The following is a 14,768-nucleotide window of genomic DNA, read 5'->3' as shown; positions in this document are numbered from 1 at the left end:
GATAATAACAATAATAATAATAATAAATAAATAAAAATGCGGACATAAAAATGAGAAATAGTAAACACATGACCAATGAATTCCAAGTCCAAGGTCAAACAAACAAAACTAGAAACAAAGACAAATGTTCCAAAGATGTTCCCCGAGGGCCCTTCGAAACTCTGTAAGTGAAGTTAAAGAAGTTTTAACTCTAGGAACAACAAAAAAGATCTGATCATTGTGTCACAGGCTGTATAGCGAATTATAAAGCACTAAGTGTTGCTTGAGATAAACTGTATAATTCAAGTAAAAACTTTTAAAAATAAACTGTAACCAGTGATACTGTCTCCTGGCAGAAGAGGCAAACCAGGATAAATGTCTGTTCAACACACAACGGTGTGTCCTAAAGGGACAGTGGAGAACAAAGCGGCAAAGACTGTTGTAGACCACATCAATGGAATGCAAAAAAAAAGGGGCAGTAGTATTCTGATAAATAATATCGGCATAGTCCAAAATAGGCATGAGCAGCTGTAAGACTTTTATTTTTCCTAAATTAAAACAGTTAACAGATTGATAAAGTATTTTAAGACGAGAGTTGAGTTTGTTTGTCATTGCTTATACATGAGTTTTAAAAGATAAATCAGTTTCCAGCCAAACACCAAGATATTTAAAGGTCTCATTTGACTCTAAAGGAGAGAAGTCGAGAAAACAAAGATTAAGGTTGTTTTCACATATATCCAAGGCTTTCCTATGGAACAATAAAGAGTAGGACTTTGATTTATTAAGGAGAAGTTTATTAGCCAATAGCCACTGCTGTACAGAATTGAAGTCGTGCTGTAAAGAGAGGTTTATCCCAGAGATGGTAAGCTTACTACAGTAAATAACTGTATCATCAGCATAAAGATGAATATTATAATCTGTACACGTAAGGGCATATCATTAACAAAGATAAAAAATAATAATGGTCCAAGAGAAGAACCTTGAGGGATGCCTTTCACTATACCTGTATAATCAGACTGACAACCCCTGTAAGACCCACCCTGACGACGATGATGAAAATAACAATTAAACCAGAGTAAAGATGATCTCTAGAGGCCAATAGCATGCAATTTATCCAATACAAGATAGTGATCAACTAAATCCAATACTTTGGAGAGATCTAAAAAAATAGCACCGGTACACAGATTATCATCAAAACTAGAAAGTATATCATTAGAGAGTTTTAAGAGAGCAGTGGTAGTGGAGAAGTATTTTCTGAAACCTGATTGGCATTGAGTAAGTAAATTATTATCAGATAGATAATTCTATAATTCATTAATAATTATTTTCTCAAAGAATTTAACCACACTATTAATTATTGATATTGGCCTAAAATTGTTCAGAATTTGTAAGTCTCCACCTTTGTGCAAAGGAATTACTTCAGTACATTTCCACGCGAGGGGCACTTCACAGGTATCAAAAGACATGTTAAAAAGCACAGCCAGTAGTGGTGCTAGTACATGCGAGGCAAGTTTAATAAACTTACCCTCAAGGCCATCAGGGCCAGGACCACTGCTATTGGAAAGCTTATTAATAGCCCGTTGAACATCCGTTGATCTGACCTGCCTAAATTTAAATGAGGTACTGCAGGGTTGGCTGTTAACACACGGGTCTGCGTGAAAAAACAGGAGGTTGAACAAGCTGTGTTTGAGGAAGAAGCAAACTAAAGGCATTTGAAATCACAGCTGTATCATTAGTTATTTCATTATTAATTATCATATTACTTGAAGTATTATTGGACCTACCAACTAGGGTGTTAACTCTCCTCCAGAATTGCTTTGGGTTACTTAGATCATTTGACAGGCTATCTCGGTAATAATTGGCTTTAGCATTTCTTGTTTGAGTTGTACATGAATTTCGTAATTGTTTGTATTTCTCCCAGTCATCAGGCAGTTGTGTGTGTTTATATTTAACTCAGGCCCTATCCCTCTTTTTAAAAAGATTAATAAGATCACGATTAACCCAAGGCAAATGATGGCCTTTAACCTTAATGGATTTCCATGGAGCATGTCTGTCAATAACTAGCCCAACTTCAGTATAAAAAAAAATCCCATGCAGCTTCAACATCAGGAATTAAATAAAACCTGTCCCAATTTATCCTTCGAAGGTCATTAACAAATAGATTATTATTAAATAATTTAGTTTCCCGTATCTTGATATATTTAGGAGGAAGATGAGGAGTTGCAATTTTCCAGATACAATGGATAATGGAATGATCGCTAAAGCAATCAGAGAGAACTCCAGAAGTCATTATTCTGTTTGGATGAGAAACAAGAATCCAGTCAATGAGAGATTTAAAGTTAGAGCCGACTCTAGTGGGCTCAGTGATGATTTTAGTCAAATAAGCACCATTAACCATATTACGTCCTGTAAATGTAGAAGAATCATTCCAATTTAAATTAAATCCCCCAATAGAATAATTTCTCTTGAGTCTCCCAGAGATGATACCATAGCTAAAATGTTATTAACAGACTCTAGTTTAGGAGTTGTAGGTGGTCGATAAATATTGCCTATTATCAACTGTTTATTTGCATGGAGAGTTACCTTAACAAAGATGCCTTCAAAAAGCTCAGGTTTCAGCTCAGGAATAAGCAGCTGTGAGCTCAGATTAGATGAAATATAAGTAGCGACTCCAGGTCCCCTGGATCCTCTGTCAGCCCTATACATTACATAATTTTCAAAGTGAATAATAGCGTCAGTAGTACTATTAGTAAGCCATGTTTCAGATAAAGTGATTATATTGGGATATTTATAGGATAGCCAAGCTCCAAGCTGATCAATTTTAGGGAGTAAACTACGGATGTTAAGATGGATAGCGTGGAGACCTTTTACGCATAAAATATATAATTGTGATCAATGAAAATAAAGCTAACTAACCTTTTGAGGTAAAAATCATGAAAGTGAATAAGAGGTGAACACGAGAGCCAACACCATATGCACACACACTCAACCATACCCACATATAATTTAAAAAAAAAAAAAAACTAAACAAAGATACACACACAAAAGCAAGATAACAAATTTAACTTAACTGTCTTCATTCACTCCCCTGATTATAGAACCACTGAGTTACTTCCAACACAACTAAGCGCTTCAAGAGTTATTATAAATCACTTAAAATGAATAAGTAAAATAAATTAGTAACCAAAAAGAAAACACACACAATACATTTTTGTTAGCTTATATTCAAGAAACCCAGTGGAGAGACGTTAGATGGAGCCGAATTTCCTTATATGGGTCCTGAGGGCACTTCTCCCGGAAGAGCGCGCGCTCCCGTAGAGCAGAGCAATTCACTGATCAGAGAGAGAGCGAAATGTCACAAAAGAAGTGTGTTTTTGGTTGCCAGGGCAAGACAACCCTGCACAGATTACCAAAAAAAAAAAAAAAACAGCATTAAGGGACCAGTGGATGGAGTTTATTTTTACAGAGCATCAACGGAGTTGTGCAAGTGTTTTTGTTTGTTCCCTGCATTTCGAAGATGCTTGTTTTACAAACAAGGCCCGGTTTGACGACGGCGCGCGCTCTTCCGGCAGAAGTGCCTTAGGACCCATATAAGGAAATTCTGCTCCATCTAACGTCACACAGAGCCATACTTGAAAAAAACTTTCTGAAACTTGTGACAAACCGGAAGAGGTTTTTTTGGAACAAAAATACTGCTTCAAACGTACAACTTAATTTTTTTAACTTTTTCCATGTTTAGCATGGGAATCCAACTCTTTAACAGTGTAAAAAACTCAGTATGCATGAAATAGCATTTCACCCCCCCTTTAAGGATAATGCAGTCCCAACGAAAAAGGGTCACGATTGTGTGTTGGAACCGCAGGCGGTGAGTAAAACTGCTTCAAATATCTCTGTGTTGTTAACTTAACTATCGGCGCGTTAGCACATCAAGTAAAAAACATGCGATGTTGTCATCAAACTGCACTTTCCACATGTACACCTTAAAAAAAGAAAAAAAAAAAAAAAAAGACGACATAAAGTGGAACCTAGTCATTTTCCAAAACCGCTAAGCAAATATATACAGTTTCAATACATACCACATAGAGACGTCCTGCTGTAGTCGTTGCTGCCGCTGCTCTTGATCAATTTCAGCCTCGGGATCTGATTCTGGATCATATATATACGGCTGAATCTGACTGTTTTTGACTGAATTTACTCATCAGACATTCCTGTGGGCGCAGTGCTGTCCATTTCCGTAGTGACGTTCAGAGATGCGATGAACAGCTCCAGGTCTCCGGGGGTTTTGAAAAGCAAATGCTCCTGACCTTTACGTACTTTGACCGATGCAGGGTAAAGCAGGAATGACTTGATGCCTAGAAGTTGGAGGCGTTTCCTCCCTTCGGCCATAGCTTTCCTTTTTTTGTACGTTCCCTGACTGAAGTCAGGAAAGAACCGTAAATTAGCCCCTTCATAACTCAGAGGTGATGCGCTTCTGGCTCCTTGTAAAATGGCCCGTCGATCATTGTAACGAAGGAGTTTGAAAATCTGAGTGCGCGCTCTGTTCCTGGAGGAATCCTCATTCGCGTAGAGACGGTGTGCCCATTCAATCTCGATCGTCTTCCCTTGCAGAGCAGGAATCCACTTGGGAATATGGGTCTGCAAGAACTGAATTGCGTTCCCTCCTTCAGCTCCTTCCCGTAGGCCCACCAACCTTAGGTTATTTTGTCTGGATTTATCTTCATAAAGAAATAGTTTCTCATAAAGGTCCTCTAGGCAAGACTTGTTAGCAATCAAGTCCCTTTTAACATCCCGCACCATAGCCTGGATGTTGTCACATCTATTGCCGAACGATTTAACATCCTTTTCCAGCAAGTCCAATCGTGCTGTAATCGTCGAGATTTCCTCGTAAACGATCGTTGACATGCTTAGTTTTATGGCGCTCTGTTGCTTATCGAGCAATTCAGCAATGGCGTCGTGAAGGTGCTCATCGTCTTTATGCTTTTTCTTCGCCAGGGAGTGGATTAAATCTCTGGATTAGATGCCATCTATAGTGCCACTAAAACAAGGAATTTACTTAAGATTCGGCCAAAAACTTGAGGTAGACCGTCAATATTAAGCTGCCATCACTGTCCGCTGCGCCCAGTGATATATAGTCAATTGCAATTTTGATGTGGAGATATGATGTCACAAAGTTCTGTCCAATATTACATCTACAGTATGTGATTTTTGTGCCCACTGTGTGAACATTTTTACACCCAATCACAAAAAAGTTATAGCATAAATTTCCGCAAATAAGCCAAATGAGATGGCACCTCACTCATGGGTCTACAACAAACTTATCAGATATGCACCAAAATATGTATGGAAGTACTGCTTGCATCTCAGCATGTCTAACAGACATTTCTTGCTGGATAAAGGACCATCACCTTCAACTCAACCTCGCCAAGACCACTTGCTTGTAGTTTCAACCAACCCATCACAATTCATTAGAATTTGGTATTGTTAGGAAGATTAGACCCTTTCTTTTAGAACATGCTACACAACTCCTTGTTGTGTGCAGGCTGGTCTTGGCAGGTCTTAAAGACCTTTGCAACTAATTCAGAATGTGGCTGCAAAATCCTCTGACCATCAACGGTGCGACTGTGGAGAAAGTGAGCAGCACCAAGTTCCTGGGTGTGCACATCACAGAGGACCTCTCCTGGACTGAAAACACTGCAGCACTGTCCAAGAAATCACAACAGCGTCTCTACTTCCTCCGCAAACTGAGGAGAGCCAGAGCCCCACCCCCCATCATGTACACCTTCTACAGAGGCACCATCGAGAGCATTCTGTCGAGCTGCATCACTGTGTGGTATGGCGCCTGCAACACGTCCTGCCGAAAGACTCTGTAACGCATAGTGAGAGCAGCTGAGAAGATCATTGGTGTCTCTTTCCCCTCCCTCCAGGACATTTATGGAACACGTCTCACCCGCAAAGCCCTCTGCATCACAGGTGATCCCACTCACCCATCACACAGTTTTTTCAGCCTGCTGCCATCAGGGAGGAGACTGCGGAGTCTCCAGGCCAGGACCAGCAGACTGAAGGACAGCTTCATCCACCAGGCTGTCAGGAAGCTGAACTCCCTCCCGAACCTGCCCCCCCTCCCCTCTTCTTCCCCAGGCACCACTGAACTATGAACCCCCCCACACATTAGTCGTGGCCTAATGGTTAGAGGGTTGGACTCCCAATCGAAGGGTTGTGGGTTCTAGTCTCGGGCCGGACGGAATTGTGGGTGGGGGTAGTGCATGTACAGTTCTCTCTCCGCCTTCAATACCACGACTTAGGTGCCCTTGAGCAAGGCATCGAACCCCCAACTGCTCCCCGGGCGCCGCAGCATAAATGGCTGCCCACTGCTCCGGGTGTGTGCTCACAGTGTGTGTGTTCACTGCTCTGTGTGTGTGCATTTCGGATGGGTTAAATGCAGAGCACAAATTCTGAGTATGGGTCACCATACTTGGCTGAATGTCACTTCACTTCACTTCACTTCACTCACACTAATTATATGATGGCATGCACTAGTCACTTGTGCAGCATTGGTCTGCTCACTACCTCACTCGGCATGGAACTGACGTCATTCTACTACCTCATCAGTCAGTTAAATAACTGCTCTTGGTCACTTGTCACTTGTCACTTTAATCAGACTTAATAAGATATTTTTAATAAGTGATTTTTTTTTTTTGGTCTAAAAATCTTTTAACTGCACTGCTGTTCACTTCATTGATTTGCACTATATCTCTAATTTGCCTTGCGCTGCTTTATTTAACTTTATTTTTAATTTTATTATATGTCTTTTTTTATCATTCCCTTATTGTATAGTATCTACATTTTATATTTGATCTAGTTATTTTTTAGGCTTTAATGTTAATGTTATCTGTATCCACCGGGGTCTGAGAGTAACGCAATTTCGATTCTCTGTATGTATGTACTGTACATGTGGAAATTGACAATAAAGCAGACTTGAACTTGAACTTGAAAATTAGTCTTTAACAAGCTCAAAAGACTGCACATCAGTCTGCACATCAGTTATCTTCTTATTTATATAAAAAAGATACTTACAATTGCTCTCTCTATTCTCTTTCTATCTACTTGTTTTCTTTTTATTTATTATAAAAAAGACCCTCTAACACTGCTGTTCTCTATTCTATCTACTTGTTTTTTTGTTTGTTTTTTATTATAAAAAGAAGTTGTCCCTCCAACACTATCATCTAGTCTTTTTTTCTGTTCTATCTACTTTTTTTCTTTTTATTTATTAAGATAAAAGTGCTCTTTTGTTGGTTTGGTTGTACTCATTTGTAAATTGCTTTGGATAAATATTTTATTCTGGTTCAGAGATATAATTATAATTATAATGTTATTATAATTATAATGTTGCTAGGATGGTAATAATGGTTACTGGAGCATGGCTACATTGTTGCCATGGTGAAAATTAAAGATTAGTAGCCAGTCCGAGTCTAAAACTAGCCTTCTGTGTGATTGCAGATTGTCTGTGCAATATTCTGGTGTTGGAATATGGCTTAATTTTGTTAATAGGGTGCTCTAAATAATTGCTAGGCTGATTTACATAGTTTATATAGTGATATTTAAGACTTAATTTTTAAGTCTTTAGAGATTTAAAGTTTGCCAATCTGATTCAAAAGAGCCCAACCTTGTGATTCAAAATGGTTGTAAAGGCTTGGCTAAACAGTTGCCATGGTGATATTTAAAAAGTACTTATGAGTCTTACTCAAAAGAGCCCTCCCCCTTGTCTCCATGATGTTATAACAGTAGTAATAATAATAATAATAATAATAATAATAAGCATGTAAGATGATAAAAGTGATGCTTTGCCTTGAAAAATAAGAGGGCTAATATGTAACACACACACACAAAAAAAAAGTTATGCAAGTCAAACCATTTTTCCTTTGGACTGAAATACAGTGATAAATTGCACACAACAATAACAAGAGTGTATATAAAGAAATATACATGTTCAATTTTAATTTCATGTTGATTTTATTTTATTTTTTTCCTTTTTTTAAATAAAAATCCAAAATGCAGAAATCAAGTAAAATATTTTAGCCATAAATATCATAACTCAATGTATTCAAAAGTAATGAGTATTAATGTATTGATATGTTTGTATATTGCAGTTTGCATGTACAGAGAACCTTCACTGCATGAGATTGAAGAGAAGCAACGCTCCAGGAAAAGCTCAGGAACCCCAACAATGAACGGAGGCAAAGTGGTCAACCAGAACTCCACATAGCAGGGCCCAAATGCAGGAGGCTACTGAGAGAGAGTAGCCCTTTCCCCTTGCCCTTACGCCTCCAACCACAGGAATAGTACAACACACTACAATAAGATGAAAACTGAACTCTTGCCTGAGAAAACTTTTAGAAGAACACGGGGGGAAATAAGTGTTACCGTTCCAATCAGGAACTGAACTCACATTTTATGCAAAAAAAAAACAACAACAACAACAAAAAAACAAGTTAATTGAACAGTCATTTGATTGACAACAAAAGGAATAATATTTGGGGTTCATGTTGTGAGAGATAGTCTATGCTTTGCTGTTATCAAGAGAATTGGGAATATTTCTCTTTACTCAGTGTCATTACAATTGTTTCTTTTTGTAAATATTATGCAGATTTGACCAGATGTCTTGGCTTATTATTTATTTATTTATGTATATTTTGGTATTACCTGAGAGGTAAAGGTAATTGCACTTTGTGAATCCAAATTCTTGGTACATCAGGAGGGTTAATGTAGGATGTATGTGCAGTTATTGCAGAAGCTTTTTGGATCCTAGAGCATGCCTCTGCTTATCCATTTTGGTATGAGGTAATATCCACTTTTAACAGTTCTTCAAAAATCTTGTTTGCCTCGATGCACATGTCCAGCACAAGTACACTGCATGTGTATACGCTCAACACCCCCAAACTGCAACTTGGTTTCAACTGGAGTGTGACACTATGTTACAATGGACAGCTATAAGTAATAATAAGGATAGGATTCCTTTGTCCTAAAAGTGTGATACTGACACCAACCCTTTCCAGTCCAAAGCACAAAGAAGTCTGGTTTCCAGGAAGTCTTCTGGACAGGGTTGGTGGATTGTGGACTAGCAGGAGTTTGTCCAACTCTATCTCACAACCAATTCGTATATATTTCGTTCGAATTTGTACAACCTCACTTGGAAGATTTTGTATGATGTGTCTAGTCCCAAGTGATGGTAGGTTTTGGGGAGGGGTTAGGTGTAGGTCATTTGTACGAATTCATACAAATTGTGAAACTCGTAAAATGTACGAATTGCCTTGAGATCAGGCTGGTTTGTCATTCATAAGTCTTCCAATAAATATTGCATGACAGCTGTGCCCAAGTATGTAACAATGAGGTGCAACAAAACAAAGAGAGTTGAAATGCATAAGTCCTCAGAAAGTGTGTTTATAGTTGAGGAATGATCAAATGGATAGAACGTGTAAGGGATAAAGAGTGTAAAAACAGGCACAGAATGCAACAATTGTCCACATAAACTGGGTTTTGCTCTGTACAAGCAAAATTCTTCATTTTTCATGTTTTGTTTTGAAACACTATCATATATGCATTATGAATGATGAGATAAATAAAATATGCATTGATATTATAAAGCAATGAAATTAGGATTGTTTAAAAATAAAAATACGTAAAGCTTTGACCCGTGTGTGCATGGCTTATTTTGCAAGGATTCTTTTCCAAGCAATTTTACTAAGTAATTTAATGCAGCAAAGATGCATACTTTTAAATGCATTTATAAAGGAATCACAATTGCTAAAATAATAAACTAAATGTTTCAAGCATTGACTTAATAATGTTCCTCCCCCCAAACAGGGTACAATATGTCACAAAAATACATGCTTATATAGCAATAGTAAGTAACAATACTTACAATACTGTACAAATACAAGTAATAATAAATAACAATACTGTACAAATTATAGCAATCACGAAGAAAGCCCTTATTCTGTCAGTATACAGCAGCGATCCTCAAATCTGGCACCCGAGATCTACTTTCCTGCAGTGTTTAGCTAACCCTAAACAAACAAACCCCAACTGTGATTTTCTAATGATCCTGAAGACATTGATTAACAAATTCAGGTGTGTTTGATTAGGGTTAGAGCTAAATTTAGCAGGAAGTGGATCTCTAGCCAGTTTTGTGGATATAGTATACAATAGGGCTGTCAAAAAAAAGAAAGAAAAAAATATATATATTTTCGAATATTCGTCGAATTTAAAATAAAAATCCACATTCGAATGCAAAAATGTTCTCTTTAATGTAAAATGTTTTGGTTTCAATGGAAGTGTCTTACATTGTTGGTTCCTTGTCTTGTTATGTAAATTACAAGCGAAAAAAAAAAAAAAAGTTCACAAGAGCATATTAACCTGTTAACTGTCACTCATGTTTTTGAAGATAGACTTGAATGTGCATGATACAAACCTAAATTTGTATAATTCATGACTGAAAACATTTTATAACATGATTTTGATGTGCCATTTACATGGTAATGCAATGTCTGATTTTAAAATGGGTTTTGAAGGATGAATTTTGAGATTTTATGTTTTCAAGTGATATATAACTTCTGATGATTTCTAAAATGTGATAGAGAAAAAGGCAACGAGGAAGTCTTTTTTTTAAACAAAGGTCAAAGCTCCTTTTGTAATGTAGATTTCTGAGGGTGCACTCTTGTCATAAATTCATCTATTACTTTTCCTACATAATTTTTAACAAAAATTTTAAAAAGATTAAATTTGATTGTAATATAGTATAGTCAACATAGGCGTCCCGTATACGGGATGGGGTGACATTTAACAGGTTAAGTTGGGATAATGAGAAAACCTTTTTATGTCGTGATAAAATTTAAATAACTTGTTATATCGAGATCACAAGACAATTAAGTTGTTATCACGACAAAACAAGAAAGAAAGAAAAATATAATTTATGGACTTCCATAACAGTTTCCAGTAACGTGACATGTTCGGTTCACTTAGTTTTGCCTATAGGGCTTGGGCATCCTGACGTCATTAGACTTGGCGTGGCCGCCACAGTAATGGCCTCCTTTACTGCTACTCGGACTACTGCGCAGTGTTTAGACATACTCCCTCTCATCCGTGTGTCTTAATTTGATTAATTAAAAATCTATTTCAACCATGGTAAACCGTTGCTGTATTGTGGGGTGTAATAGTGCAACACATAATCGCCATGGGGAAAATAAAATGAGAATGGATTAACTTTACACTGCTTTCCTGCTTGGGGCGCGACCACGGAGACCATAACATCTGAATATTCATTTATATAGCTTAAGTCAACATTGAAAATAAGGGAAATTTCTTGGGTTACTCATCCAAAATACGGGAAATTTCAACATTCATCTTTTTGTTACTATCCCTCTGATGACAGCAAAAATTTGTACTACAAAACTGCTGCATTAACTAACGTTAAGCGATTTGTGATGCTAGGTCTAACGTGACTTTAATTACAGATTGGCATGAAATTGTGCTCTTACAACAACCACGCTATCTTAAAAAGCCCAACATCACGCTAAGGTTGCTTTCAAGTAAGCAAAACGATGCTTTGAAAACATCTGTTTCGCTGGAGGGGCAAGGAGTAGCAACAGGACAACAACACAGAGACTTGACAGGTCCGATTGAAGGGCTAACGGGGTATTTTACAGGATAATACTAAAACGGGAAGACATTGGGAAAAGAGCTCAAATACGTGAGAACCCCCGAAAAAACGGGAGGGTTGACAGCTACTAACTACGCTTTTGAAACACATTGTTAAAAGTCCATGTGTGAATAGTGGTTTCCACTAACGGTTACTAAACCAGCAGCTAGGTAGAGCGCAGCTTACCGGATTACTGTATACCAGGGATAGGCAACTCCGGTCCTGGAGGGCCACTGTCCTGCAGAGTTTAGCTCCAACCCTAATTAAACACACCTGAACAAGGCAATCAGTATTTTCGGGATTACTAGATAAAGGCAGGTGAGTTTTTATTAGGGCTGAAGCTAAACGCTGCAGGATAGTGGCCCTCCAGGACCGGAGTTTCCTATCCCTGCTGTATACTGTTTGCTGCTGTTCCAGTTCTATGATTTGCAGCTCCTGAACTCATCCATTTGTGAACTATACATGAGACTTCAATGACTTGTAGCTTCGGAACTATTCTGAAGTGTAGGCGCTCACAAAACAAACAAGGAAGCCGAATATATCTGTAATGCAAAAGTGCGGCAGCAAGTCGTCGTCGGTACTCCACTCTTTGTTGGGAATTTCATATGGATCCAAACCGTTAATAGTGCAGATTTTGTCCACATACCGGTCCCTGGCATCCCTATTTAGCGTATCCCTATAAATCCCACAATCTTTTTGCGAATTTAACATCTTTTTTCTTTCTCTCAACTCTGCTCTTCTCGTTCAACTTTTGCTGTATGTTTACATTCGCAAGGCCAGCAACATGGCCGCCACATCCCAGGATGCAACTCGGCGCCCAAGCCCTATTAAAACCCGTGGGAATGTGATGTCATGGCCACCATAGACATATAAATACATAGATGCCGCCATATTGGAGCGGGCAACTCTCATAACTCTCACATCAGGACAGAAGAAAACATACCTGACTCATCGACAGATTGGACACCTACAAACCATCACACGATAATAAAAGCAGATCTCGGGGTGTTATCTTTCACAGGTAAAACTCAGCTGTTCTTTCTAAATGTTTTTTGGTCATTTTTAACATTATGTTGACAGCTTAATTAACCACCAGTGTCAGACTATTAATAATAGCTAGCGATATCGCTAGCGTAGTTAGCAGTGAAAGCTGAGACATTATAAGAATTCAAAGTTTAAATGAATTCTTATTACGTTTTAACTTTTATTGCCGTTTATATTATAAACTAAATGGTTTTATGAGCACAATATACAGAGTGAGCCCTTTGACTGTCTAGATTAATGATGGAGGTAAAGCTTGACTCTTTAATTTCACTACCGTTACTTATCTACAAAGATTAAGTGGTAACACTTTAGAATAATGGTCGTTTAGTTAATTTTAGTTAATTAATTAATTAACATGAACAAACAATGAACAATACATTTATTACTGTATTTATTCATCTTTGTTCATGTTAGTTAATGAAAATACAGTTTTTCATTGTTAGTTCTAATTCAGAGTGCAATAACTAATGTTAACAAGCACAACTTTTGATTTAAATAATGCATTAATAAATGTTGAAATGAACATCAACTAAGATTAATAAATGCTGTAGAAGGATTGTTCTTGCTTAGATCATTCTAACTAAAGTAGTTAACTAATATTAACTAATGGACCATTATTCAAAAGTGTTACGGATTAAGTTTATCATCACTTGATTATAAGGATTTCATTGCTTTTCATAAAACTGTGAACTGATTCTATGTATTCTTTTTTCTTCCCTTTTAGCCATTTGCAAACAGGAGAAGGACAGCCTTAAGGAAAGCTGAGGAAACCTATTCTGAGAAACAAGACTATACCTACACAGACTAATGTTGTGTTTGTACTAAACCCAGAGAAGCCCTGAATGAATCAACAGAATGACCCTGCTCATATTCTAATACTATAGAATGCATTTAAAAAGCTTTGTACAGGCTATTTAATGCTGATAATGTACTGTGTGTGTCTTTACACAAAAAACTACATGATGTTTAATAGCCTAGAAATGAAAAACATAGGAACTCATAGTGAATCCAGCTGCAATATCATGATGAACCCATTGTGATGTTGTTATAATGATTATTCATTTTGATGAATATATAGTTTTTTGAGGGGAGCATTCAAAATGTGTGTGTTTTCTGCATGTGCATTATAGAACAAAATGTCAAGCATCATCAAGTTTTTTACATTTCTTGAGCTGAGATTGATTCAGAGGATTTATTATATATATATATATATATATATATATATATATATATATATATATATATATATATATATATATATATATATATATATATATATATATAATATATGTGTGTGTGTGTGTGTGTGTACATGTATATATTAAACTTAAGGATCTCATTAATTAAACACAATTTGGAACTCATGTCCACAATTTTTGGTAACACTTTAAAACAATGGTCCGTTGTTAATAAGTAACTACGCAGGAAGTAATAGGTAGTACTACATTAACACTTAACTTAATACTATTAACTAATATAGAAGCAAGATTAACTAAGCAGTAAGTAATAGCTCATTTAGGACATAGGTAGTTCCTTATTAGGTATTTGATAATTACTAAAGAAAAATATTGTCATTGAGAACTACTTTGGAACTATGGCCAACTAATGAAGAATAACTAATTAATTACTAATCACAATAGCTACGTCTATAAAGTGAACAAATAGCTTCTTTATGGAAACGTATATATATATATAGCCTATCCATATGATATATTTTATAAGCTCCATTAAGTTCAATGTCTCCAACTCTAATAACTTTAACGTTAGTGATATTATGCTGGGGAGGGCTTCTCTTTAGGAAGTGACAATAAATAATGATGTTCTCTTGTCAAAACATATTTGCATCCTTCATGAAAACATTGACTGCATTTATAGTGTTAAGCACAAAACAACATCTTCCAGATTACAATGTCTGGTAGAATATCACTAGTTCCTCACAGAAATATATGGCAGTACAGTATGTGTCAGATAATTTTATTGTAAATTACTTGTGAAATCCATGACTCATTACTCGAGTGTTCAACGTGATCTCATGAGAATACGTGTGTAT

The 14,768-nt window shown here is 36.9% G+C and overlaps 1 protein-coding gene across 2 annotated transcripts in view; it reads left to right on the top strand.

The window, feature by feature from the left end:
• The window catches only part of fgf12a (fibroblast growth factor 12a), a 123,432-nt gene extending 113,767 nt beyond the window's left edge, over positions 1–9,665 (top strand). For both annotated transcript variants that reach the window (XM_052608933.1, XM_052608931.1), the window contains one exon: positions 8,127–9,665. In XM_052608933.1, coding sequence (XP_052464893.1) covers positions 8,127–8,242 — 116 coding nt within the window. In that variant the 3' untranslated portion in view covers positions 8,243–9,665. The remainder of the gene's footprint in view (positions 1–8,126) is intronic.
• The last annotated feature ends 5,103 nt before the right edge of the window (positions 9,666–14,768 follow it).

This window comes from Carassius gibelio, chromosome A2 (assembly GCF_023724105.1).
Source record: "Carassius gibelio isolate Cgi1373 ecotype wild population from Czech Republic chromosome A2, carGib1.2-hapl.c, whole genome shotgun sequence".
In the NCBI taxonomy this organism is placed as follows: domain Eukaryota; kingdom Metazoa; phylum Chordata; class Actinopteri; order Cypriniformes; family Cyprinidae; genus Carassius; species Carassius gibelio.
This window is presented reverse-complemented; position numbering and strand designations above follow the sequence as displayed.